The sequence below is a fragment of the Schistocerca cancellata genome, chromosome 3 (assembly GCF_023864275.1).
Source record: "Schistocerca cancellata isolate TAMUIC-IGC-003103 chromosome 3, iqSchCanc2.1, whole genome shotgun sequence".
NCBI classification, from domain to species: Eukaryota; Metazoa; Arthropoda; class Insecta; order Orthoptera; family Acrididae; genus Schistocerca; species Schistocerca cancellata.
Genome location: NC_064628.1, coordinates 450,519,815 through 450,545,475, shown reverse-complemented (window position 1 = coordinate 450,545,475; position 25,661 = coordinate 450,519,815). Strand labels below are relative to the sequence as shown.

The window sequence follows — 25,661 nt, the reverse complement described above, 5'->3', positions numbered from 1 at the left end:
CCAGTTTATTTTCAGTTTCAATAAAGTAAAAAAAAGAGATTTCCATTCTCTTTCCGCTGCGCCAGCCGGTGCCTGCAAGTTACGTTAACATAAATGGCTCACGGTTTACTTGTCCAACGCCAAAAATCCGGTTATTTGTAAACGCTTGTCCATACGGACCTCTTACTTCTGTTACTCTCATTTCTGCCACCTCCTACATACACCATAAATCTGAACGAAATTGGCAATGAGTAGTAGACGTGGTCCCCTCGTAAAGTATTTTAAGCGACAAATTCATTGAGAAGAGCTCTGAATACGGCTGTTATGCCTGGGAAGGATCGGATGCTGCAACTTGGTTCTGTTCCTGAAACCTGTTATTTCCTGATATTTATTTTAGTATCACCAGCCATAAGTAATAAACATGAAAAAGTACTGTCACCAATTATAGAAAGTACGTTCCAATGGATCGGCAGAACTTGGTTTGAGTTCTGCGTTGAACAGCCTTCAGAAATGTTACGAACTGCACCATGAAATGCACAGCTTTAATTAGTCTTAATTTTATTTTGCAGTCGACTTTGTTCACATTCTGAGAATTTTGGAATGCACAAATATGTCTTTTATGATCCGAAGACGGCAAGAATGTGACCTAAATTGATTATCAAAATAAGAGTAAGCGCAGCTGTGTGTTGCATGATGCAGCTCCTAATCTTAGTATACCGTTTCCTAAGAGAGACGGCAGTTGTAAGTCAATATTTTATCCATTGTCTCTCATTACGCTTTGAAATAATCATCAGTGAAATCTTCTGACTGATCTGATGCCGCCATGACTTCCTCTTCTGTGCCAACGTCTTAATCTCACCGCTGTACTAACATCCAATGCCCTCTGTTATTTCTAGGATGCGTTCCAATCTTTGACTACCCCTACAAGTTTTATTCTCTACACTTCCCTCAATATGGAAGTTATTCCCTGTTGTATTAACACACGTCGTATCGTCCTGACTCGTGTTTCTGTCAGTATTTTTCATATATTACTTCCCTCGCCGGTTCTGCAGAGTACCTCCCGATTCCTATCTTTCAAATCCAACTGATTTTCAACATCCTTCTATAACACCAACGCTTCGATTTTCTTCTCTTCTGGTTTTCACACCGTCCAGTATTCTCTACCAGACAATGCTCTGCTTCAAACGTACGTTCTTTGAAATTCATTCTTCAAATTATGAATTATTTTTGATACTAGTAGACTTCTTTTCGCAATGAATTCCCTCTTTACCTCTTCTAGTCTCCTCTTTATGTCATCCTTATTAGATCCGCCATATGCTGCTTTGCGAACTGTAGTATCAGTTATTTTTCCTTTTCTTAAGGCGAACTGGTGTTGAACATTTCTGATCTTTCTGTTCATTTATGTATCGCTCTACTCATGAATATAGAAACGTAGAACGTTAAGTATATTACTGCAATTGTTTCGATATACATCTGAGATTACTTTCTACATCAGCAGGGATATAATATTTACCTTTGAATATTATAATGTATTTCCTGAATATAAGGTCTTGCATGCAAGATTTAACAATCTTCTGATACCCAAATGCTCCTTATGCTTTCACAAATACGAATAAATTCCGGTGATACTGCCTGAATCACGTTTCTACGAGGTCGTCCTGAAAAGTAATGCCTCCGAATTTGTTGTTCGAAATCTCTTAAAGGCTTTTAAATAAAACAAACGTCATTAACATTCTACAGCTTCATTCTGCATGTCTGCATATATGCAGCCCTCTGCCACTAGAGAGCTCTAAACTGTAGCGGCTAACAAGGCAGTGTGCAACGCAACTCTGTCGGTGAGTGCGAAGCAGCGTGCTGCAATGGAGTCTCAAATTCAGAGTTCGTTCACATTAGTGGAAAAACCTGAGCGACTAAAGTTCGGGAAACATTATGAATTACAGAAAATATCTGTTACAGTATTCAGTTACAAATTGAATGAGAATTTGTCATTTTGAAATTAATTAGAGGTTGAATCTTCAATTTTTTTTAGCATATCTAGAAAACTGTACACTCTGTAAGTACGCCTATCGCACATACGGCACATCTAAAATACATACGTTTCAATATTATTAACAGTAACCTGTATAACTACTGCAAACACTTGAGATCAAGAAACGCATCAGACAAAATGCTGTCTTATTTATAATTGACCAAATAACGTTTCCTGTTCCTACTCTGTTATGCTGAGTTTCAATTATGCAACAGCAATAATAAAGTTAATTTTTATGTCCTCTTTAATAAAGGTAGAGATTTAGTATGTAATTTTGGAAACAGTGCCATATTCTCGTTAATAAACTGTGTGCGCCGCTATTGTGACATGAACAGAAAGAAGAATGTTACATCTGATTCTAACGAGACATTACGCTACAGCCCTGGCATTATAACTCAGTAGCTCGTTCACAAGCCATCATATCAACTACTCGTATATTATTTAATCACCACTCTTTCCCACAACACGTTCACCTTTTGAACTTAAGTCTTTCTGACAGCTGCACCTGCGGCGCCCAGGAAACGCGAGATGTTAATCAGCTGCTTTTTGTAATGCAAGGTTGAACGTGGGAGGCAGTTAGGCCATTTTTAAATTCTTTATTCAGCCTTATGACTGGTCTGATGTGGCCCACCACGAATTTTTCACTTAAGCCAACCTCTTCATCTCATTGTAGCACCTGCACCCTATGTCCTCACTCATTTTCTGTATGTATTCCAATCTCTCTCTTCCCCTACTGTCTTCACCCTCAACAATTCTCTCTACTACTATAGAAGTTACTCCCTGATCTCTTACCGCATGTCCTACATCCCATCACTTCGTCTTGTCCGTGTTTTTTACATCTTTATTTTTTCCTGTTTCTCAACAGTCCGGGATTCTCTATCGTACAATGTTGTGTTCCAAAAGCATATCCTCAGGAATTTCGTCTCCAAGTCAAAGCCTATGATACCAGTAGATTTCGTTTCGAAGGGATATACTCTTTTTCTGTGATAGTCTGCCTTTTTTATCGCCGTTTATTCGCCCGTCATGTGTTATTTCGCTTCCGAGGTAGCACAATTTATTCACGACGACTACTTCGTGGACACGAATTGAGATGTTAGTTAATCGCTAATCTCATTTATGCAAAATCTAATTACTTCCGTCTTTATTCGGATTACTGTCAATCCATATTCTGTAATCATTCAATTCTGTAATCATTCAATTCAACAGGTCCTGTGATCCTTCTTCCTTTTGACTGAGTATAGCAATGTAATTACCGAATCTTATCAGTGATATTCTTTCACCGTGACTTTTAATCCAATCCTTCACTTCCTTGATTGCTTCTTCGGTGTATAGACTGTACAGTAAGGGTGGAACACTGGGTTCCAAACTGAAATCCATTTTAATTCGAGCATTTCGCTCTCGGTCTTCCATTTTTGTTCCCTCTTGGTGTTTGTACACATTACATATTACAGCCTATGTCCAAATCTTATCCTTATTTTTATCAGAATTTTGAACATCTCGTAGTATTTTAATCTGCTGAATGCTTTTTGTAGGTCGACAAGTCCTTTGAACCTGTCTTAATTTTGTTCCAGTCTTCCATCTATTATCGAGCGTAACGTCAGGACTACCTCTCTTGTGCCTTTACCTTTCCGAAAATCGAAGCGATAGACATTTAACAGCTCCTTGAGTTTCTTTTCCATTCCTCTGTATAGTACTCTTTTCAGCGGCTTGAATGTATGAGCTATTAAAATGACTGAGATACTTCTCGCACATATTTGCCGTTGCTATCTTCCGAAATGTGTGGATGATATTTTTCTGAAAGTCTGAGGGTACCTTGCCATCTACACATCAACTTGAATAGCCGTTTGGTTGCCACTCCACCTAATGATTTCGGAAATTCAGAAGTAGTGTTATCTATCCCTTCTGCCTTAATTGACCGCAGGTCGTCCAAGGCCCTAATACACTCTAATAGTGGGTTCGCTACGTCTTCCATATCGATAAATCCTCTTCATCGTAGAGGTCTCCAGTGAACTTTTTCTACCTCTCCGCCGTCTTGTCTGCGTTTAACTGGGGAATTCTCTTTCGATTCTTAATGTAGATGCATTTGCTTTTGATTTCTCCAATGGTTGTTTTGATTTTTCTATATTCTGAATTATTCCTTCCGAAGAGCATTCCTTTTCGATTTCTTTCTGAGGCTACTTCGTTTTAGATTCTCCGAAATTTCTGTTTATTTCACTCCTGCGTCATTTGTATTCAGCTATCCCTTTCTTTCTCTCAACAGTTTTTCCTTTCTTCATTCGTTGATCAGTTGCAGTATTTCTTGTGTTATCCAAGGTTTCTTCGCACTTATCTACCTCATAACTATGTTTGTCTGTCCAATCTGTGGTCCACTTGTCTACAACTGAACTGCTTATTGAAGCATTCCAATCGGAGTATCCACATCTTCAGCCACCTTCGAAAGCGTCTCACCATTCGTCAGTACTTTAGTATCCCACTTCCTTACCACTGATTCATTCGGACGATTTCTGTAATCTTCAGTCTTCTCTTCGTCGTTACTAAATGGTGATCTGAGTTCTTATCTGTTTCTGGGAATGCCTAACAGTCCAATAGCTGATTTCCTAACCTCTGTCTCACCATGATGTCATCCAGCTGGAGTAACTCCTTCCTCTTCTATAGCGTTCCAATATTCATATTACCAGAATTTCATCTCCCTTTACACACTAAAATACGCGTTCAGTATTCTCATATATATTTCTCTATCTTAATCTTCTGCTTCTTACAACGGCTAATATAACACAAGAATAGTTTCAACAAGAAAGAAGAAAGTTTCAAGGTAAACGGATTCTGGATTCCTGTGCGGCAGCGAACAAGCGTTGCAGGCAGCAAGAGGAGAACAGCATCGGAAGTGACCGCGATAAATCCCTTGGTCGTTGACGCACCAGGTACGAGAACCTGCGGCCGCGAGCTCGACTCCAGTCCACGATCAACAATGGAGGATGAAGCTTTGACAATGCCAGCCACTCGTGCTGGCGAAACTTCGGGAAAACCATCGGATAAACCTGCCGGAGAACCCGAGACAGAATGTTTGAAACATTTTTCTTAAATACGTGTAACATGATTACCATCAATGTCATTTTAATGGGATCAACTGCGGGTTCTTGGTGAAAAATTGTAAATCAATTCAACAAACACTGGTTTTGCCTTGCTTCACTAATTTTGTTACTAATGTTAATGCAGTGGGATCACCCTTATCCCCCTTGCTAGCAGAAATGTACACGGACAAGTGGGAGACTGTTTTCTTAAGAGGGAACCACTGGCAAAATACGTTGTGTATCGGTACAGATATGTAGATGATATTCTTTGTATGTGGAAAGGTTCCACAGATTTGTGGAAAATATGAACCAGTGGCACACTAACTAAAAGTCAGCAGACAGTTGGGGAGGGGGGGGGGGGGGAGGGCAGAATAAATTTCCTGGATATGAGCTTAAAGATGGAAGACAGTAACCATAAATTTAAAATTTATCGAAAAGACTCCTCCACTTACACATTCATCACGGCTTCCTCCCACATCCTACAGCCTATAAACATGCAGAATTCTACCAAATGACCAACCGTCTCGTTTTTAACTCTATGTCCCAAGAAGACTTTGACCAGGAATACAATAAAAACAATAGTCAAAAATAATGAATTTATCGCCGACATCATTGATAAAATTCTAGGTAAGAAGATGAAGAAGCAAGCTAGGTCCCTAGAGTCCCCAACGAAAAACACAGACAAAACTGGAAAAGAAATGGTGCAGATTACCTTTTATAGGGAAAACATGAAAAAGAATAAGTAACATTTTGAAGGCAAAGGGTTTCTCTGTGCTTTTCTACGTTTCTCAGACAATAAGTAGTTGCTTGTTCAATGCAAAAGACAAACAACCATCCATCACAAAAAATGGGGTTTATAAAATCACATGCCGTGAGCGTCAGTCTTGCTACAATGGACAGACGTAGAGGTCAATCTGCTACAGGCTTAGAGAACGCCATAGAAGCTGGAGACTGAAGAAGCCTGATTCAGCCTTTGCGGAACATTGTCTGAACAAGAATCACAGATACATAATAGATGTACAAGTCTTACACACAGAGGAAAAGGGGGCCACACTCAACCAAATAGGAATTTTAGAATTTAGAGGACAGATGTGTACATCCCCGCACCTATTGTTAAATGAGTAAACGCAATTCAATTATTTACCTCTTGTAGATGATATTATATCTCCAGGATAGAAATAAAACTCTGGGTTTCAGTCCATCAGCAGATAAAAAGTTTTTGGCCAATGCATAGCGTTAGTCCCATCATGTTAGTGTAATTGCTGAACTGCATTATTCGATATGTAATTGTTAAAAAATGGTTACTGAAGTAATTTTACGTTAAGCCATGTATCGAGACATCAAGAAGTTGAGACTACTATCACTGCCTCATATTCATGTTTATATACGAGTTATCATCTTTGGGAATCAGTAATGTACTTAAAATGGGCTTATAACCCGAATCCTAGGTTGTGCAGTAACATTAATAATAGAATTTGTGAAATGAGACAAAGAACAGTGTTTGTTTAGTACCATCATTGTTTTAAACAGTTTGAATAATGTGTTGTAAACTGTTTATAGTCCTTACAGATTAGTTGTGTATGTCATCTGAATATTCCCAGACAAGATCATATACACATCTTTTATGATTTGAATTTTTACGGAAAAACGTGCTGGCTGTATGTTGCAGCAGCACCGAAAGCCAAATAAAAGGGATCACATCTCTGGAAGTCACACGTCGTTTTATCTGCGGTTGTTACCTTCAATGACATTTGTCGATGGCCAAGGAATCCGAATACCCTCTCGTGATTAAATACCGTACGCAAGAAAATTAAAGGACCACTTTTTCGAAACGGTATAATTTTCTTTTATTCCGACGATTAACTTTGAAGTTTTTCTCGACTGTGCCTACCGCCTTCCTCTGTAATGGTGCAAAAGCTTGGCGAAATGCGACGTCGCCGGCCGCTGTGGCAGAGCGGTTCTAGGCGCTTCAGTCCGGAACCGCGCTGCGGCTAAGGTCGCAGGTTCGAATCCTCACTCGGGCATGGAGGTGTGTGATGTCCTCAGGTTGGTTAGGTTTAAGTAGTTCTAAGTCTAGGGGGACTGATAACCTCTGATGTTAAGTCCCATAGTGCATAGAACAATTTGAACCATTTTCTTTGGACTGCGACGCTACCCACGGGCGACGCTTAAAACAGAGCTGGTCGAAACATGATAAAAAAAGGAAGAAAATTTGATGTGAGCTGTAAGATGGGTTAGTGGTGTCACGCTGGGATAACATTTCACCACAATTCTGGCCAACACCGTCGTGGACATGTCACAGGATGGCAACGCCGTTGCAGACTTGAACACATTCCACTCCTTCTTCTGTTTCCTCTACAATGGACGTCAAAACTGCTAACACCCAGTGCTAAATTCATGCAGTTTTCTTATTGATGGCCGAGATAAACATTTCGGATACACCGCTGCTAGGTCGCGTGATGAAAAAGCCTCAAGGTGTGGCACAAAGGGCGTCAATGAAACCAACCCTTACATTAGGATGTTGATTGCCAGACATTTTTCGGTCGAAAACGACAGTTCGCAGCACAGTGGCCAACAGAACGATGTTCTTGACAATGTTCGACACTTGTACCAACCCTTGGGCGTCTCAGCCCTTCTCGATGGACACGATGGGGCTACAGCTCCACTGAACGTTGTCTGACTCCGTTGGAATATTGTACTACCGCTATTCCAGGGTGGAATCAGTACGGACGTTTCAAAACCATTCGAAGAATTGTGAATGAGGACCGAAGCAGAAGAGCGTTTTTATGCTTTTACATCCTTCCTTTTTCGCTCCGTCCCTCTAAGATTCCACAGTTCGGCAACAGCCACGCGGTTTTGTTGAGCACGTAACTGTTAGAAACTTCGACATACATTTAGCCTAGCGACTGCTCTTGCGCCTGTGTTTTAGGGAACCCCTTAGACATCGTTTAGCTGTGGTTTGCCTGGCTTTAGGCGCTAGAGCAAACGTGTGACTGAATGTGTGTCGAAATTTCTGATAGCTACATTTGTAACGTGTTTACCAAAGGTGCTTGGGTGACACTGAGGTGGTTGACGAACTGTGGTTGTTAGAGGGACTCTTCGCCGTTTTATTCATGCCAATGTTAATGTTGCATCCCTTCATGATCATGAACACGGGGTCGTGTGAAATGAAGGATGGAAAAGAATAAATGCGCTTCTATCCTTCCAGTCACGTTCAAATTTTGTCGAATGTTTTATAACGGTACTCGGGTGTTTCATCCTGTGTAGAGTAGCAAAAACAGCAGTCGCACAACATTCCAAAGGAGCCATACTACATTCAGTGGGGTTGTAGCCGTCCTCCGACTATTTGAACTGCGCAAGGGTTGGTAGCAATGTCGATCTTCGTCGAGAACATCGTTCTGTTGGCCATAGTGCTGCGAACTGTCGTTTCCGACAGCGAAATGTGTGGCAATCGACACTCCAATGGAAGGGGTGGTTTCATTGACGGCCTTTATGCCACACTATGAGGCCTTTTCATATCGATTCTGAGCGGCATGTGTCTTAAATGGTTCCTCGATCACCCGTAAGAAAACCATGCGATTTCAACTCTGGGTGTCGCGGTTGTGACCTCCATTGCAGAGACGTTAAATGAACGGGTGAAACGTGGGTCAGAGTGGGTGTGAAGACCTGCCCATCTTCTGACACATCCACGGTGGCATTGGGTAGAATTGTTTCTGAAATGTGGTGTCAATGTGACATCATTAACCTACCTTATAGCCCAAATTAACTTCTGATCCGTGGTCTTTTTTCTTCTTCTTCTTTTTGTTTTCTTCTTGTGTCAACATCGCGCTGTTTGAACTGTTTGAAACGGCGCCGAGCCCGACGGTGGCGTCGCAGGGCGCTACGCCTCTGCACTGTTACAGGGGAAGGCTGTAGCCACCTTTGAGTCAAATTTCAATTTTGTGCGTTAGAATGGGAGACATTAACGAGTTTTTCGAAAACTAATCCTTCAATTTTGTTGCACAGCGTAAGTGAGAATTGCAGTAAATCATAGAAGTCTTTATCTTTTTAATATTATTCTCATGTTCTGCAAAGTACCAACGTTCAATTACAATTAATCTGGCTTCTCCCGTTATGGTGTTGCAATGTGTAGAATCAGCAATGTGAGTTGTCACTCTGTTTCCCAGCGGCTGCCGTAGGGATTCTAAGGTGGAGGTGGTCAGCGGGCAGCCTACAGCGTGTACTGACCTCCGCTGACGGTGAGCGAGCTGCCGGAGCCGATCTTGACGTCGGAGTGTCTGCGCTGGAGCGCCTCCAGCACCGGCACGTCCAGCAGGCTGTCCGTGGACTCCTGCGTCATGACGGGCGGCGCCGCACGCGACTGCAGCTTTCGCCTGCAGATGCTGCAGCGCCACGTACTCTGCAACAAGAGACCATCACAAGGCGTTATAAACGACACGGGGAAACTTTCACACTAGTGACTGAAACACATAACAGAAAACGTAGGTGTTGACACAGAAAGTAGTGTCTCCTCACTGTGGTATAACTCCACTGAACTCGCTGCTAGTTTCATATCCATTGCGAACACTCGCTTATTCCATATCGACTCCTTCAGACGAAAGCTGCTTTGTAAACTTTTACTAAAATTCTGCATAATTAGTTTTGAAGTAAATTGAGAGACCCTTTTGCGCCACTATATAAATTTGCTTGAAAATATCCGCCCCATTCCATATCGATTTTTTTTTTGTTTAATTACTTTATCATGTTTCTTCGTGTAGTTAAAGTTTCCGTATTTTCTTTCCCTTTTCGAAATTAACAGTAAATCCCGAGTGTTTTAAGAACAGGACTCCCATTATAAAGTAGCTTCGAACGTCCAGTGACTTCACAAAGGAGTTTGTGTGTTAAATACAAGGGTATTTGACATTAAGCATGTAACCTAGATAAACTTTAGAAAAGTTTTCAAATTGCGTCTTATAAGATGAAAGACAAATACCAATGTCAGCTGCAAGAATGCATTGAAACAATTCAATGGCGACAAGTGAAAATTTGTGCTGACCGCGAGCCGAACCCGGATTTTCTGCTGTACTCGAGTGGTCGTCTCAAGAAGTTCGGTTATGCGAGCACGCTCCATGCCCGATTAAGATTCCAAACTTGTCGCACGCTACTTCCATAGCGCCCCCCTTGTCCATTTCTTCAGTGCTGGCAGCATCTTGCATGATTTCCACAAGACGTTGGACCTAGGGTGCATCAACACTGAAGATACCATCAAATGCCGATAAGGCTTAGTTCTACTACAATATGTGGTGTCTGTTCTTTCGCACACGTTCGGAAGAACAGACACCACACACGTAATAGTCACGTCTAATTTTTGTTGGATGTCGCTAAGTGGCCTCATTATGAATCCCTGGGTGAGTTTCTTCTGGGTAATCTGCGCTCCATTATAACCAAAATATTGATTTTCCCGCATCTCAACGCTTATGATGTTATATCTCCTGAACCAAGTCTCGTATAATGATATAATTATGCAGGTACATTCAGTGCTACGTGTTAACACTGTCTGACAAATATATTGTGAATACACTTAGCATTAACGAGAAAATAAATTAAACTGTCATACCTGATGCAGCGGTTCTATTGCATGATCTGTGAGAAGGTAGTAAGCGACAAAGTTTCTTTTTATTTCATTAGTTTGTGAGTGGTATCAGCGAGAAAACGTTTCCTAAAATTTAAAGTTTCCTGTAGATTGTTAGAAGTCACTAAGTGCTCTCATTTTCAAATACTGGAGGAACGTAGTCTGTGTATTTGCACGCGGCTGAGTCACGCTGCCTTGAGACATATACACATTTTACAACTGTAATACTTGTCTTATTGTGTTGAACATTAATGAGTGCACTGTGCCAGCATTTTACGTTTTACAATTCATTGACTGTTTATACGAATTGTTGACAGTAAAATTTTTGTTGCCCCAGCAGGTCATTAGATAGGCAACTGCAACACGGACTGGGTCATAAAGGTGCCGAATGGTTTCCTGCAATAGATTGTCTCCAGCATCTAGCATCTCTTGTTGCAATCCGGCAATAATTCTTGCAAACCTTGGAGAACAATCCCCATTTTGTAACGTCCCGTACGTTTTCAATTGGCGAGAAATCTGATGATGTTGTTGGCCAGGGCAGTTGCTGAACATCAGAAGAGCACGTGGCGTCGCAGCAGCCATATGTGAACGTACAGTGTCCTCTGAACGACCACTTCTACTTTCTTTTGAGGAATTGCTAACAGCTGCAGGCATGGACTGTGCGGATGGTCCCGGCGGAGGTTCGAGTCCTCCCTCGGGCATATGTGTGTGTGTGTGTGTGTGTGTGTGTGTGTGTGTGTGTGTGTGTGTGCGTGTGTGCGTGTGTTTGTCCTTAGGATAATTTAGGTTAAGTAGTGTGTAAGCGTACGGACTAATGACCTTGGCAGTTAAGTCACATAAGATTTCACACACATTTGAACATTTGAACAATTGCTAACAGCACTGGAACAGCAGCATGTGCAATGTAGCCGACACTGGTTACTTTAATCTGCAGAAACTTCAGTTGTGGACTCGATTTGTAACTAATCGTCTCCCACAGCATGAATCTGTAATTTGAGTTGGGTGTTGTGGAAGATTGCGCAGCTAGACAGCTCACCACGACTACGCCGTACACATGTACGTCTATCAGTAGCATACACACAGATCTACTCTCATCAATGATGACAACAGAGCTCCATTCCACTCTCTAGTCAACTCTACCACGTCCCATGAGTAACCATGCTTGGTGTCGTCGTGGTGTCAGCGGTAGGCCGGCCGATGTGGCCGTGCGGTTCTAGGCGCTTCAGTCTGGAACCGCGTGACCGCTACGGTCGCAGGTTCGAATCCTACCTCGGGCATGGATGTGTGTGATGTCCTTAGGTTAGTTAGGTTTAAGTAGTTCTAAGTTCTAGGGGACTGATGACCTTAGAAGTTAAGTCCCATAGTGCTCAGAGCCATTTTTTTTTTTGTCAGCGGTATCCTGGCCAGAGGTACATGTGGTCCTAATCATGCGGCAAACAAACGATTCCAATGGCACGACGGATGCAACATGTGCCGGTTTTTCATCCCTGGGTGACGTTCAGTCGGTCTCTGTCTCTCGTACAGTGCGTCGATTACGAGGTGCGTCTATTATGCAGACGACCAGTGCCTGGTCGACAGGTATGGGAATGTTCCACAGACCACTTGAAAGCAGTGACATACTACTGATATACTGTACCTAACACGTGCAACAATCCGTCGATACATCCTTCCCGCTTCCTGCAGACCCAGTCTCATTTCGATGCACTGAATTTTAATTTTCTGTATAACTGGCCTTCAGTACAGCTTAAAATTACACGCTGCTTAATTTGATTCATAAGATACATCGTAATTATGACGCAGCGATTTCTGAAGCCACGGGAATGACGTCATCTTCCGTTATAATAAAAGCTGCAGATTCAACTGGAGGAGAGCGCCTCTCACACAAGTTACTTGTGGAAGAGGATCTCCGTCTCATATGTCAAGATAATGCAGTGTTACCTACAAGGAGGAAGTTTCCATGTAAGGGCTCGATGAAGGAATCTCTAATCGTAGTGTCACACCCGCAGGTGCTCCCCAAGTGTCTGTCCTCGGCCAGCTGTTGTACACCCTCTACACGGCTTACACGGGTGACCTACCTGCGACCGAGAGCGTACAACTCGCCTTCTATGCTGACGGCATCGTTGTATACATGTGTGGCGTGAATGCCGACGTGATACGCCGAAGACTGCAGCAGGTAACCGACAACCTAGCCGAGTGACCTAGGAAATGGCGACACTCATATTACGTCTCGGGAACAAAAAGTATCACAGTGATTCAGAAGGTGGCAGTCGAAGACTCATAAGAAATTCATGGTACAGGGAGGGGGGGGGGGGCGCCGGGCGCCCTCGAGCCAAGGATCTTGACATCATATCGGAGAGAGCTTACGAGAAGCCAAAATACTCTCCAGGTCAGAGGGAAAGCATTCGGTCTTTACCCCCTGTTTGAAACCCGCGTCTTCTCTTCTTTGTGACCTAGGTCTTAACCAATGTAAAACTGTGGTGTTGCTAGTGAAGGAATATGATACTGTTGTGTGAGGCCACACGACAGGATGGAACTTACGGATGATGCAGACAGCACAGAACCGCGTCTTAAAATCGCGCAGAAACTGCATTTTTGGTATACTACTAAAAAGATTCGAGAAGTGGTTGCGATACCGCTCGTACGCGAGCACTTCAAGAATTCGCCGCGACAGTTCTACGAAAAAACTACCCAAGCCAACAACACAAAAACTCGCTTTCTGGACTACAAGTTCCATCTGCGCAGATCAACGAAATGGCACGACCTGCTGCCCACGTAATGCGTTACTTCGCAACCAACACACCACGGAATGACGACGCCAACTACTAACAATTGATGCCTACCACATCCGTTATTCTTATCGTTCCATAGCTGTAGTTACTATTGGAGGAACAGTGCGGCGCATTTGTCTCAATTCACACCGGGATGTTTAGAATTTCCAGTTATGTTAGTCAGCGGGGGGGGGGGGGGGGGGGGGGGGGGGAAGGCGGGAGGGCCCTCGAACGGTAGTAGTGAAAGCAGACTATTTGACAGCTACAGATGGCGCTTTATTGTTTTTGTCTCTCGTGAAGATGGGAACGCTAACGCTGCGAGATAGATGAGTGAGTGCCTTTTGTTTCGCAATCCAAATAAACAGCTTTACTCAAAGCTATCGTTCGTTATTTATAAAGTTAAATAACACCTCAATAAGCATTCTAAGCCATGGACCTGCAACTCTGGACAACAGAAGACCACAAGATAACGCGAATTGTGGACTTGGGATTCTGCATCATTGGTGGAAGGTTCACACTAATGCCACATCAAGTAAGCAATAGGTAATCTCATCACCAGAAATGACAGAAGGCTTCTGTTTTTCACAGGAAGTTAATGAGACAACCATGGACAAAATTAAGCTCCTTGCTCTTCCCTCTGATGAACACACACCATTGCGTGGCAGTTATATCCACAATAACATAGTGTTGTTTTCTATGTTAAACTTTTACTGAACGACCAAAATGTAGACTTCTGCAAGCAAGCTGTCTGCCGAGTGATCCACCTTTGGCAGAAATATGTCGCATTGAAATGTGAATAATTACAGAAATATTAACACCGTCTTCGTGTTGAACAGTGACACCTTGAATTTTTAGAAGTTATAATCAAATTTATCAAGATACATCGTCATCAGGAAAACCAAAACCGGAATTCTATGGGTCGTAGCGTAAAATGTTACATCACATAATCCGATAGGTAAATTAGAGAATTTAAAAAGACAAATAAAAAGGGTAAATATAGATATAGTGGGAATTAAATGAAGCGTGGCGGAAGGAAGAACAGGATACCTGGTCACATCAGTACAGCGCTATCAATACAAAATCAGTTAAGGATGATGCATGAGTAGGCTAATGATAAGAAAATAGCAATGCGGATGAACTACTATGAACAGAATAATGAACACATGCTAACCAAGGTAAACACTAATCCAACAAGCACTGCCGGAGTACAACTGGCACTGCAAATGATAAGATTGGAAGAATTTATAAAGAGTAAAAAAAAAAAAATTATTCAGACATTTAAGCTAGAACAAAATTTAATTATGATGGGTGACATCGAAAAGCAAGAGAAGGGAAAATGGTAATATGGCACGTTCTGGGGAGAAGTAATGAAAGGGGAATTCACCTGGTAGAATTTTGCACAGAGCATAGTTTAATCAACTCTAACACTTGGTTTAGGAATAATGAAAGAGGGTTATGCACGTGGAAGAGAGCTGGAGAAAATAGAAAATTTTAGGATGTTTATATAATAATCAAAACATCTTCGGTCCCGACTTAGAATCCCGCCACTGCTTAAATTTTGATTAACAATCACCATTGGTGACCAAAGACTTCCGGCATAAGAAGTCACACTCATTATGCCAACGGCCTTGTCAAAAGAGGGCTAAGGCGCGGACAGAGGTTCAGGGCACTCTCTTGTCCTATGGGTGGGAAACGCCCCTGGGAGCGGAAGAATCAACAAAAATCAACGGCATGAGGATGCAGAAGGCAATGGAAACCACTGCATTAAAGACACGTAACGTGTATCCACAGGACATGTGACTTGTAATTGAAGAAGTGTCATGATGATCTCTCCTTTAGCAAAAGATTCGGATCTCCGGGAGGAGACTGTCAAGGGGGAGGTTATCATGAGAAAAAGATTGAATAATCAACGAAATAAGAACATTCTACGAGTCGGGGCGTGGAATGTCAGAATCTTGAACGTCCTAGAGACACTAGAAAATCTGAAAAGGGAAATGCAAAGGCTCAATCTAGATGTGGTAGACGTCAATGATGTTAAGTGGAAAGAAGACAAGGAATTCTGGTCAGATGAGTATAGGGTAATATCAACAGCAGCAGCAAATGGTAAAACGGGAGTAGGATTCGTTATGAATAGAAAGATAGGGCAGAGAGTGTGTTACTGTGAACAGTTCAGTGATAGGGTTATTCTTATCAGAATCGACAGCAAACCAACAGCGACAACGATAGTTTAGTTGTACATGCAGTTGAAGATGAAGAGATAGAGAAAGTGTATAAGGATATTGAAAAAGTAATAAGTATGTAAAGGGAGATGAAAATCTAATAGTTTTGGGGGACTGGAATGCAGTTGTAGGGGAAGCAGAAGAAGAAAAGAATATGGGCTTAGGACAAAGACTGAAACAGGAGAAAGATTAATTGAGTTCTGTGATAAACCTCAGATAGTAATACCGAATACTCTGTTCAGGAATCATAAGAAGAGGAGATATACTTGTAAAGGCGGGGTGATATGGGAAGATTTCAATTAGATTACATCGTGGTCAGACAGAGATTCTGAAATCAGATATTGGATTGTAAGGCGTACCAAAGAGCAGATATAACCTCAGATAACAATATATTAGTGATGAAGAGTAGGCCGAAGTTTAAGAAATTAGTCAGGAACAATCAAAACGCAAAGAAGTGGGGCACGAAGTACTAACGAATGACGAGATACGCTTGAAGTTCTCTAAGGCTATAGATACAACAATAAGGAATAGCTCAGTACGCAGTACAGTTGAAGAGGAATGACATCCGTAAAAAGGGCGATAACAGAAGTTGGGAAGGAAGACAAAGGTACAAAGAAGGAAACTGAAAAGAAACCATGGATAACAGAAGAAATACTTCAATTGGTCGTTGAAAGGATGAAGTACAAAAATGTTCCGGGAGACTCAGCAATACAGAAATACAAGTCGCTGAGGAATGAAATAAATAGGAAGTGCAGGGAAGCTAAGACGAAAAGGCTGTAGGAAAAATGTAAAGAAATCGAAACTGAAGTGAGTGTCGGTCGGACTGAATCAGCATACCCGCAAGTCAAAACAACCTTCGGTGACATTAAAAGCAAAAGTGATAACATTAAGAGTGCAACGGGAATTCCATTGTTAAATGCAGACGAGAGCGCGGATAGGTGGAAAGAACACATTGAAATCCTCTATGAGGGGGAAGATTTGTCTGATGTGATAGAAGAAGAAACAGGAATCGATTTAGAAGAGATAGGGGACCCTGTATTAGAATTTAAAAGAACTTTGGAGGATTTAAGATCAAATAAGTCAGAAGGGGTAGATAACATTCCATCAGAATTTCTAAAATCGTTGGGAGAAGTGGCAACAAAAGTCTATTCACGGTGGTGTGTAGAACGCATGAGTCTGGCGACATAAAATCCGACTTTCGTAAAAACATCATTCACACAATTCCGAAGACGGCAAGAGCTGACAAGTGCGAGAACCATCGCACAATCATCTTAACAGCTCATGCATCCAAGTTGCTGACAAGAATAATATACAGAAGAATAGAAAAGAAAATTGAAGATGCGCTAGATGACGATCAGTTGGCTTTAGGAAAGGTAAAGGCAAGCGAGAGGCAATTCTGACGTTGCGGCTAATAATGGAAGCACGATTAAAGAAAAATCAAGACAAGTTTATAGCATTAGTCAAAAATTTGGAAAAAGGGCTCGATACTGTAAAATGGTGCAAGATGTTCGAAATTGTGAGAAAAGTAGGGGTAAGCAATAGGGAGAGACGGGTCATATTCAATATGTAGAACGGCCAAGATGGAATAACAAGACTGGAGGACCAAGAACGAAGTGCTCGTATTAAAAAGGGTGTAAGACAAGGATGTAGCCTTTCGTCCCTACTCTTCAATCTGTACATCGAGGAAGCAATGATGGAAATAAAAGAAAGGCTCAGATTGGAATTAAAATTCAAGGTGAAAGGATATCAGTGATACGATTCGCTGATGACATTGCTACCTGAGTGAAAGGGAAGAAGAATTAGGTGATCTCTTGAATGGAATGAAGTCTAATTAGTACAGCGTATGGGTTGAGAGTAATTAGAAGAAAGATGAAGGTAATGAGAAGTATTAGAAACGAGAACAGCGAGAAACTAATATCAGGATCGGTGGTCACAAAGTAGATGAAGTTAAGGAATTCTGTTACGTAGGCAGTGAACCTTGGACAGTAACCAATTCAAAGGAGAAGAGAGCAGAAGCTTTTAGGAAGTGATGCTACAGAAGAATGCTGAAGATTAGATGGGTGGTTGGAAAACTAATGAGGAGGTGAGGAGTGGCAGTCAATCCACATCTCATATGATTTTGTAATTTTATTAAGTATGGAAAGTGTTTCTCAGATTTTTATCATGCCAGGGAGGCAGATCGCGCTGGGAACCGAGCTCACTTATTTTTATTCTCGTTTTTATCACCTATGCTTGATATTGAGCATCCCTTGTATATTTATTCACGGTTCATAAACATGTATGACTGCGAATTGTATGAGTGTGAGTGTAATTTCAAACGGGTGTACATCGGTAAATTCATTTGAACTTGCTTCGGCTTCGTCTTGTAGCAGGGTCTGGGAACGGCAGTTGGGCTTAAGCATCCGAGGTGCCAGTTTGGCGGTTCATCTGTCTGATCGTCCTTTCTATTCGCGTGGGCTTGTAGTTACTTGCTACAGGCTCACACGTAAGGAAAAACGGTTACTAAAATTTTAGACGTTGAGTCGATGGGAAATTCCGATCTGTAGAACCAGGATTCCTGAACGGATCGAAAGCCTGGCAGCACTGCAAGTTCACTTCGGCAATTAGTCAGTTAACCATCGCCAAGTTCATTTGTGTCTCTGTCCCAAATATTGTTACAGGTAGAATTTGTTCTGGGTGAGCAATCGCTGTTCAGGGGGCTAATGAGTATGAGGCGCCAGTGCTGTGTACACTTGCAATGTGATTTTTGATGGGGCTAGTCAGTTTTCATTTAGGATATTTCTGTTATCGTTAATATAATGTCGGAAGCATTTTTACGGGGCTCTTGCATGTGAGAATGTTCTTATCGTTTAACTACATACAGTTAGGGCCCATTTGGTTCCTTATACAGTCACAATGCACTTCGTTATCACGATCCCGATTCAACTGCATGATATCTTTTCGGTGTGGGTCAAGTCAGTTTTCACAACTCGAACTGCTCTAGAGATGATGAACTTTGCCTTCCGTTATCTTTAAGTGAACTTTTGTAACACTCGCGTGTCCATGTTGCGATCGTCCTGAATAATGACGATTATCTTTTCGGAAAACGGACACCTGTTAATGGACCATAGTGACAGGATTTTTACTCTGTTAATTGTTTACTGAAGTTGAGGAGTTCGCCCGACTTTATCAGTAAATGTAGCATAGAATCAGCTTAATACGCTAAGCGTCTTCATAATGTGTATTTCGGCATACCATTCAGCATTTCTAAGCTCATTAATGCCAACCGTCCGGTAATGAAAAAGGTGTAAAAAGCACATACTGAAATTTTACCTCGTGATCGACATTTCTGAAGTCTGATAGAATTCCCGTTGTATACTTTACTATAAAGCTTAGGGCGAAATTGAAGTAAAGTATCGTCTGCCTTTAGCCAGAGTGGCATTCACTGGGAGTTTTAGAAAAATAAGCATCGTTTGCTCAAAGGCAGTCATGCAGCTACGAGAAAGTCCGTGTTATATGGCGGGACTTCGTTCCAAAATTTAGATGATTTCCCTATTTGATAAACATTGGACAGCTTTTAGGGGGTACCGAATCCTAGGAAAAAAAAGAAATTAGACAAATTGACTAAAAGAAAGGAGCAACTGATGGGATACTTCCTGAGGCATCAACTAAGAGGCAGTTTGGTACTGGGGAATACGCCTGTTGTATTGCAAATGTCATTTTTATTGTAATGATTTTGATCCACTTTATGTTACAACATTCACAAATTCTTAATGTTGGCTTTATATCGTTTGACAACAAATTATATCATTCTTACGATTAGTAGTCAATGACTTAGTTATGTCTGGATGCATAGCGCCACTTGCTTGTATCATATGATCTATATGTAAACTTTTTTCTATTGTTTCCTTTATTATGTTACTAAAGTAGCTCATTACATTGTATTATTTGCATGTCCACTGACGTGCCACTTTTACTTGTGCCATTTTAGGTTACGTACACAATTACATACACAACTGGTAACTCTATTGGCATTATGCTACCTTTGCACTTTGGTAGGTAGGAATAGATTGTGTTTCCAGTATGGTTTATTGTTGTTTAGTTACACTGAGTTGTCAAAAGTCATTGGTTAGCGATATGCACATACACGGAAGGCTGTAGTATCGCGTACATAATGTATAAAAGGACAGTGCGTTCGCGGGGCTATCGTTTGTACTTAGGTGATTAGTGTGAAAAGGTTTCCGACGTGATTATGGACGCATGACAGCATTTAATAGAATGAGATTTTCACTCTGCAGCGAAGTGTGCGCTGATATGAAATTCCTGGCAGATTAAAACTGTGTGCTGGACCGAGACTCGAACTCAGGACCTTTGCCTTTCTCGGGCAAGTGCTCTACCAACTGAGCTACCCTAGCACGACTCACGCCCCGTCCTCACAGCTTTACTTCTGCCAGTACCTCGTCTCCTACCTTCCAAACTTTGCAGAAGCTCTCCTGAAAACCATGCAAAACTAGCACTCATGAAAGAAAGAATATTGCGGAGACATGGCTTAGCCACAGCCTGGGGGATGTTTCCAGAATGAAATTTTCACTCTGCATCGGAGTGTGCGCTGATATGAAACTTCCTGGCAGATTAAAACTGTGTGCTGGCCCGAGACTCGAACTCGGGACCTTTGCCTTTCGCGAGCAAGTGCTCTACCAACTGAGCTACCCTAGCACGACTCACGCCCCGTCCTCACAGCTTTATTTCTGCCAGCTGTGAAGACGGGGCGTGAGTCGAGTATGGGTAGCTCAGTTGGTAGAGCACTTGCCCTCGAAAGGCAAAGGTCCTGAGTTCGAGTCTCGCTCCGGCACACAGTTTTAATCCGCCGGGCAGTTTCAGCATTTAATAGACTTTAAACACGGAATGGTAGTTGGGGCTGATGCATGGAACGTTCAATTTCGGAAATCATTAGGTAATTCAATATTCTGAGATCCACAGCGTCAAAACTGTGCCGACAGATTCACATTTCAGGCAATACCTCTCACCACGGACAACGCAATGGGCGATCACCTTCACTTAACCATTGAGAGCAGTGGCGTTTGCAAAAAAACAAGCAACATTGCGTGAGATAACCACAGAAATCAATATGGGACGTGCAACACACGTATCCGTTATGACTGTGTGGCGAAGTTTCGTGTTAATACGGTATAGTAGCAGACGAATGGCGGGAGTGCCTTTCGTGAACAGCACATCGCCTGCAGCGTCTCTCCTTGGCTCGTGACCATACCAGTTGGACACTAGACGACTGGAAAAGCTATGGACCCAAGTTGTCAAGAAGACACAGTGCAAGCTGACGGTAGCTGTATAATGGAGTGGGCTGCGTTTACACGGGATGGACTGGGTCCTCGGGATGTTCGGCTGCTTGGAGAATATTTAAGGACGACAATGCACTGTGTCGCTGGGCCACAGTTGTTAGCGACTGATTAGAAGAACATTCTAGACATTTCGAGCGAATGATTTGGCCATCCAGATCTTCCGACATGAATCCTATCGAATATTTACGGGACGTAATCGAGAGGTCAGCTCATGCAACACATTCGCAATTATGGACGGCTGAAGCAGCAAGGGTGAATTTTCTTTGCAGGTGACTTACAACGACTTGAGTCAGTGCCACATAGAGTTCCTGCACTGCGATTGTGAAATGGAGTCAGAGACGATCTTAGAAAGTAACCCATCACTTTTGTCTCCTCAGTGTATTACTATCTAAAAGAGTTATTGTATTTTTGTATACGAATTCGTTTGTTGTATTTCTGTTTTTAAGTTCCGAAGATGGGCATAATTCCGAAAATTGTCGTGAATATTTTGTAATAAATAATGCAATGCTTCACCTGCTGTATGTCTTTTTATGCAACTCAGCCAGCTTAAGTACAGATCTAGGAATATGTACACTACTGGCCATTAAAATTGCTACACCAAGAACAAATGCAGATGATAAACGGGTATTAATTGGGCAAATATATTATACCAGAACTGACATGTGATTACATTTTCACGCAATTTGGGTGCATAGACCCTGAGAAATCAGTAACCACAACAACCACCTCTGGCCCTAATAACGGCCTTGATACGCCTGGGGCATTGAGTCAAACAGAGCTTGGATGGGGTGTACAGGTACAGCTGCCCATGCAACTTCAACAGGATACCACAGTTCATCAAAAGTAGTGACTGGCGAATTGTGACGAGCCAGTTGCCCGGCCGCCACTGACCAGAAGTTTTCAATTGGTGAGATCTGGAGAATGTGCTGACCAGGGCAGCAGTCGAACATTTTCTGTATCCAGAAAGGCCCGTACAGGACCTGCAACATGCGGTCGTGCATTATCCTGCTGAAATGTAAGGTTTCGCAGGGATCGAATGAAGGATAGAGCCACGGGTCGTAACACATCTGAAATGTAGCGTCCACTGTTCAAAGTGCCGTCAATGCGAACAAGAGGTGAACGAGACGTATAACCAATGGTACCCAATACCATCACGCAGGGTGATACGCCAGTATGGCGATGACGAATACACGCTTCCAATGTGCGTTTAACGCGATGTCGCCAAACACGGATGCGACCATCATGATGCTGTAAAGAGAACCTGGATTCGTCCGAAAAAATGACGTTTCGCCATTCGTACACCCTCATGTCAGCACGTTGTAGGTGTCGCCACCGGCGCCAATCTGGTGTGAACGTTTTGAAAAGCTAATCATTTGTGTATCACAGCATCGTCTTCCTGTCGGTTAAATTTCGCGTCTGTAGCACGTCATCTTCGTGGTGTAGCAATTTTAATGGCCAGTAGAGTATTAGAACGGTCGCTAGCCTCCTCCGTGACTATTATTTAAAGCTTTATGATTAGCACTCGAGTAAGGTTCTTCCAGTGATATTACATGAATGAAACTCGTTGCCTGTCCTCAGGTTCAAAACGGTTCAAATGGCTCTGAGCACTATGGGACTTAACATCTATGGTCATCAGTCCCCTAGAACTTAGAACTACTTAAACCTAACTAAACTAAGGACATCACACAACACCCAGTCATCACGAGGCAGATAAAATCCCAGACACTGCCGGGAATCGAACCCGGGAACCCGAGAGGTGTCCTCAGGTCGGATGGTGCAGAGGAACGCGGTATGCAGAAGTGCGAGAGGGGTTTAGTTGTGGTTCAGCCCCGGGCGCGCTCCCCTGCAGGCCGTTTTGCGGCGCACGGTGGAGCAGCGGCCCCAGAGCCGTGCACGCGTGGGTGGTGGTGGGCGGCCCCCAGCTCCCGACCCGATAGCCGCGGCACGTCGGCCCGTATCCCGACACAATGGGCACACAGCGCGGCCATTGTGACGGCTGCGCATGCCGCAAATGCTCGGCCAGCGCTCGGCGGTCCTCGCCGCCGCAATCCACTTCCGTAATGGACCGTTACAAGGCGCTCACTGCCACATTCCGATCTGCGGAGACTGACGCACCGCACCACCTTCGTGCCTTCATCGCTTCATTTGACTGTTCAAGTTAGGAATGGCAGTTATCGCTCAAACAACTAGTGTTCGGTTATATCGTTTTTTATTCCACACCAGTATATCCTGACGGCAAAAAACCGCTCAAAACAACCGAGTTCCTATTTATTCCTATTAGTTCTAGTAACAAACGTACAAGTCGAACAAAGATTTAAAAAATCACGTTCTGAGTTTCAGGATACATAACATCTAAATATTACACTGAATAAAAATGGTTCAAATGGCTCTGAGTACTATGGGACTTAACTTCTGAGGTCATCAGTCCCCTAGAACTTAGAACTACTTAAACCTAACTAACCTAAGGACATCACACACATCCATGCCCGAGGCAGGATTCGAACCTGCGACCGTAGCGGTCTTTTGGTTCCAGACCGTAGCGCCTAGAAGCGCTCGGCCACCCCGGCCGGCCTTACATTTAGTAGGCAAACAAAAAAAAACTTAATCCGTCGACCGATAGCTGCTTTTCTCGAAAAGTGACAATTGGAATAGTGACAAGTGGTTAAATATTACAAAAAACGACCAGGTTTTAATTTTTTGAAGCTGCTCAAAAATCTTGCTGTAATCGGGGAACATGTGACTATTTGGACATTTCAAACAGCCTGTGCTAAACGTTGAACACCGAGGTTGAAGAACTGTTATTCATGCTAACCTTTCCGGTTTCTACAAGCGCATTAAGGCATAGTATGTAGACAGACAGCTGATCAGATACTTTCTATGTCTGTTGTTAAGTCTTTAATTGATTTGGTCCCGGCGGAGGTTTGAGTCCTCCCTCGGGCATGGGTGTGTGTGTGTTTGCCCTTAGGATAATTTAGGTTAAATAGTGTGTAAGCTTAGGGTCTGATGACCTTAGCAGTTAAGTCTGTAAGTAGGCTATGTAAGTAGGCTGTTTAGGTTCTTATATTGGCAACGTTACGTAGCGCTCTGTATGAAAATCACTGGCTGTGCTGTGTGCAGTCTGTGGCTAGTTTGCATTGTTGTCTGCCATTGTTGTGTAGGGCAGCGGCAGCTGGATGTGAACAGCGCGTAGCGTTGCGCAGTTGGAGGTGAGCCGCCAGCAGTGGTGGATGTGGGGAGAGAGATGGCGGAGTTTTGATAATTTGTAATACTGGATATTATGAACTACTATATATATATTATGACTGTTAAGGTAAATACATTGTTTGTTCTCTATTATCATCTTTCAATTGCTAACTATGCCTATCAGTAGTTAGTGCCTTCTGTAGTTTGAATCTTTTATTTAGCTGGCAATAGTGGCGCTCGCTGTATTGCAGTAGTTCGAGCAACGAAGATTTTTGTGAGGTAAGTGATTTGTGAAAGGTATAGTTTAATGTTTGTCTGGGCCATTCTTTTGTAGGGATTTTTGATAGTCAGATTGCGTTGCGCTAAAATTATTGTGTGTCAGTTTAAGCACAGTCGTGTATAAAATGTTCTAAGGGGACGTTCCAAGTCCCTTAAGATTTCGCACACATTTGAACATTTTTTAAAAATTAATTACTGTTACCTTAATTTCTTTCTGCCTTTATTATTTCAAAGAAATAGCAGACTACTCTTTAATCTTTTAAAGCCAATAGAGCATGGTAGTTCATCGCTACGGCGCTTCGTAAAAATATTTACAAACTGGGGTTGTCGCCATTCTACGCTTCAACGGATGTTCGGCGACGACAGCGAGAAACTGCCGAATAAATCAGCTGGGAGCAAGTCCTGCACATTGCACATACACACGTACTTTAAGCCACTACACACGGCAGCAACGCTGCTCCAATCTTATGCCACGTGTTTGTTGTTCGTGTCGGCATTGTTATTGAACCTGCACTGATCACCTCTTCCACTTTCTATAATAACGCAATATTTCAAATCAATGGAAATTGAAAAACGAACAATTTTAGCACTGCTGTTATGGCTCATTGATATTTCGATTTATTATTTGGCTATTAGTAAAAAATTAAAAAAAATGTCTGTTATAACTAATACAAAACAAATACTGAAAAATACAGGTAATTCAGAACTGAAATACTGGTATCGGTTTCAACCGGTCAGTTTGTCTTATCCCTAACTGAAGCCATCGCAACCTGTTTTACAGAGTGCAAACCTCTGACTTACATTATGAACTGATATTCGTGGTAGACTTGCGATTTGTGTTTCAAATTATTATGGGCACTAGAAAACTACTACAAAAATTCATTCCTCTGAACGTTCGCATGTGTGATGAAAATGCTCTGCAGTTGTGACTCGCGTGTTTCTTATCGAAGCATTAGAAACTGGTATATATAAAATTATTCACGTCGGTTTCCCTGGTTTCGAATTGGCGTCGTTGACTCGTAAATGGATGTGGTAGCTTCGAGGGAGACCATCCTCATGAGTGTCAATGTCGGTTTCAAATGCCTCGTTACTGTGTCAAACTGTACGTCTATACAAAGAATTTTAACGTGCTGACTATCTACACTGACGGAGAAAATGGCAGCACCATAAAATAATTAGTGACATT

At 42.4% G+C, this 25,661-nt stretch overlaps 1 protein-coding gene across 1 annotated transcript in view; it reads right to left on the bottom strand.

Moving 5' to 3' along the window:
• The window catches only part of LOC126176362 (uncharacterized), a 1,325,137-nt gene that overhangs the window by 425,589 nt on the left and 873,887 nt on the right, over nt 1-25,661 (bottom strand). The window contains exon 5 of the mRNA XM_049923517.1: nt 9,307-9,478. Within this exon, the coding sequence (XP_049779474.1) occupies nt 9,307-9,478 (172 nt within the window). The remainder of the gene's footprint in view (nt 1-9,306; nt 9,479-25,661) is intronic.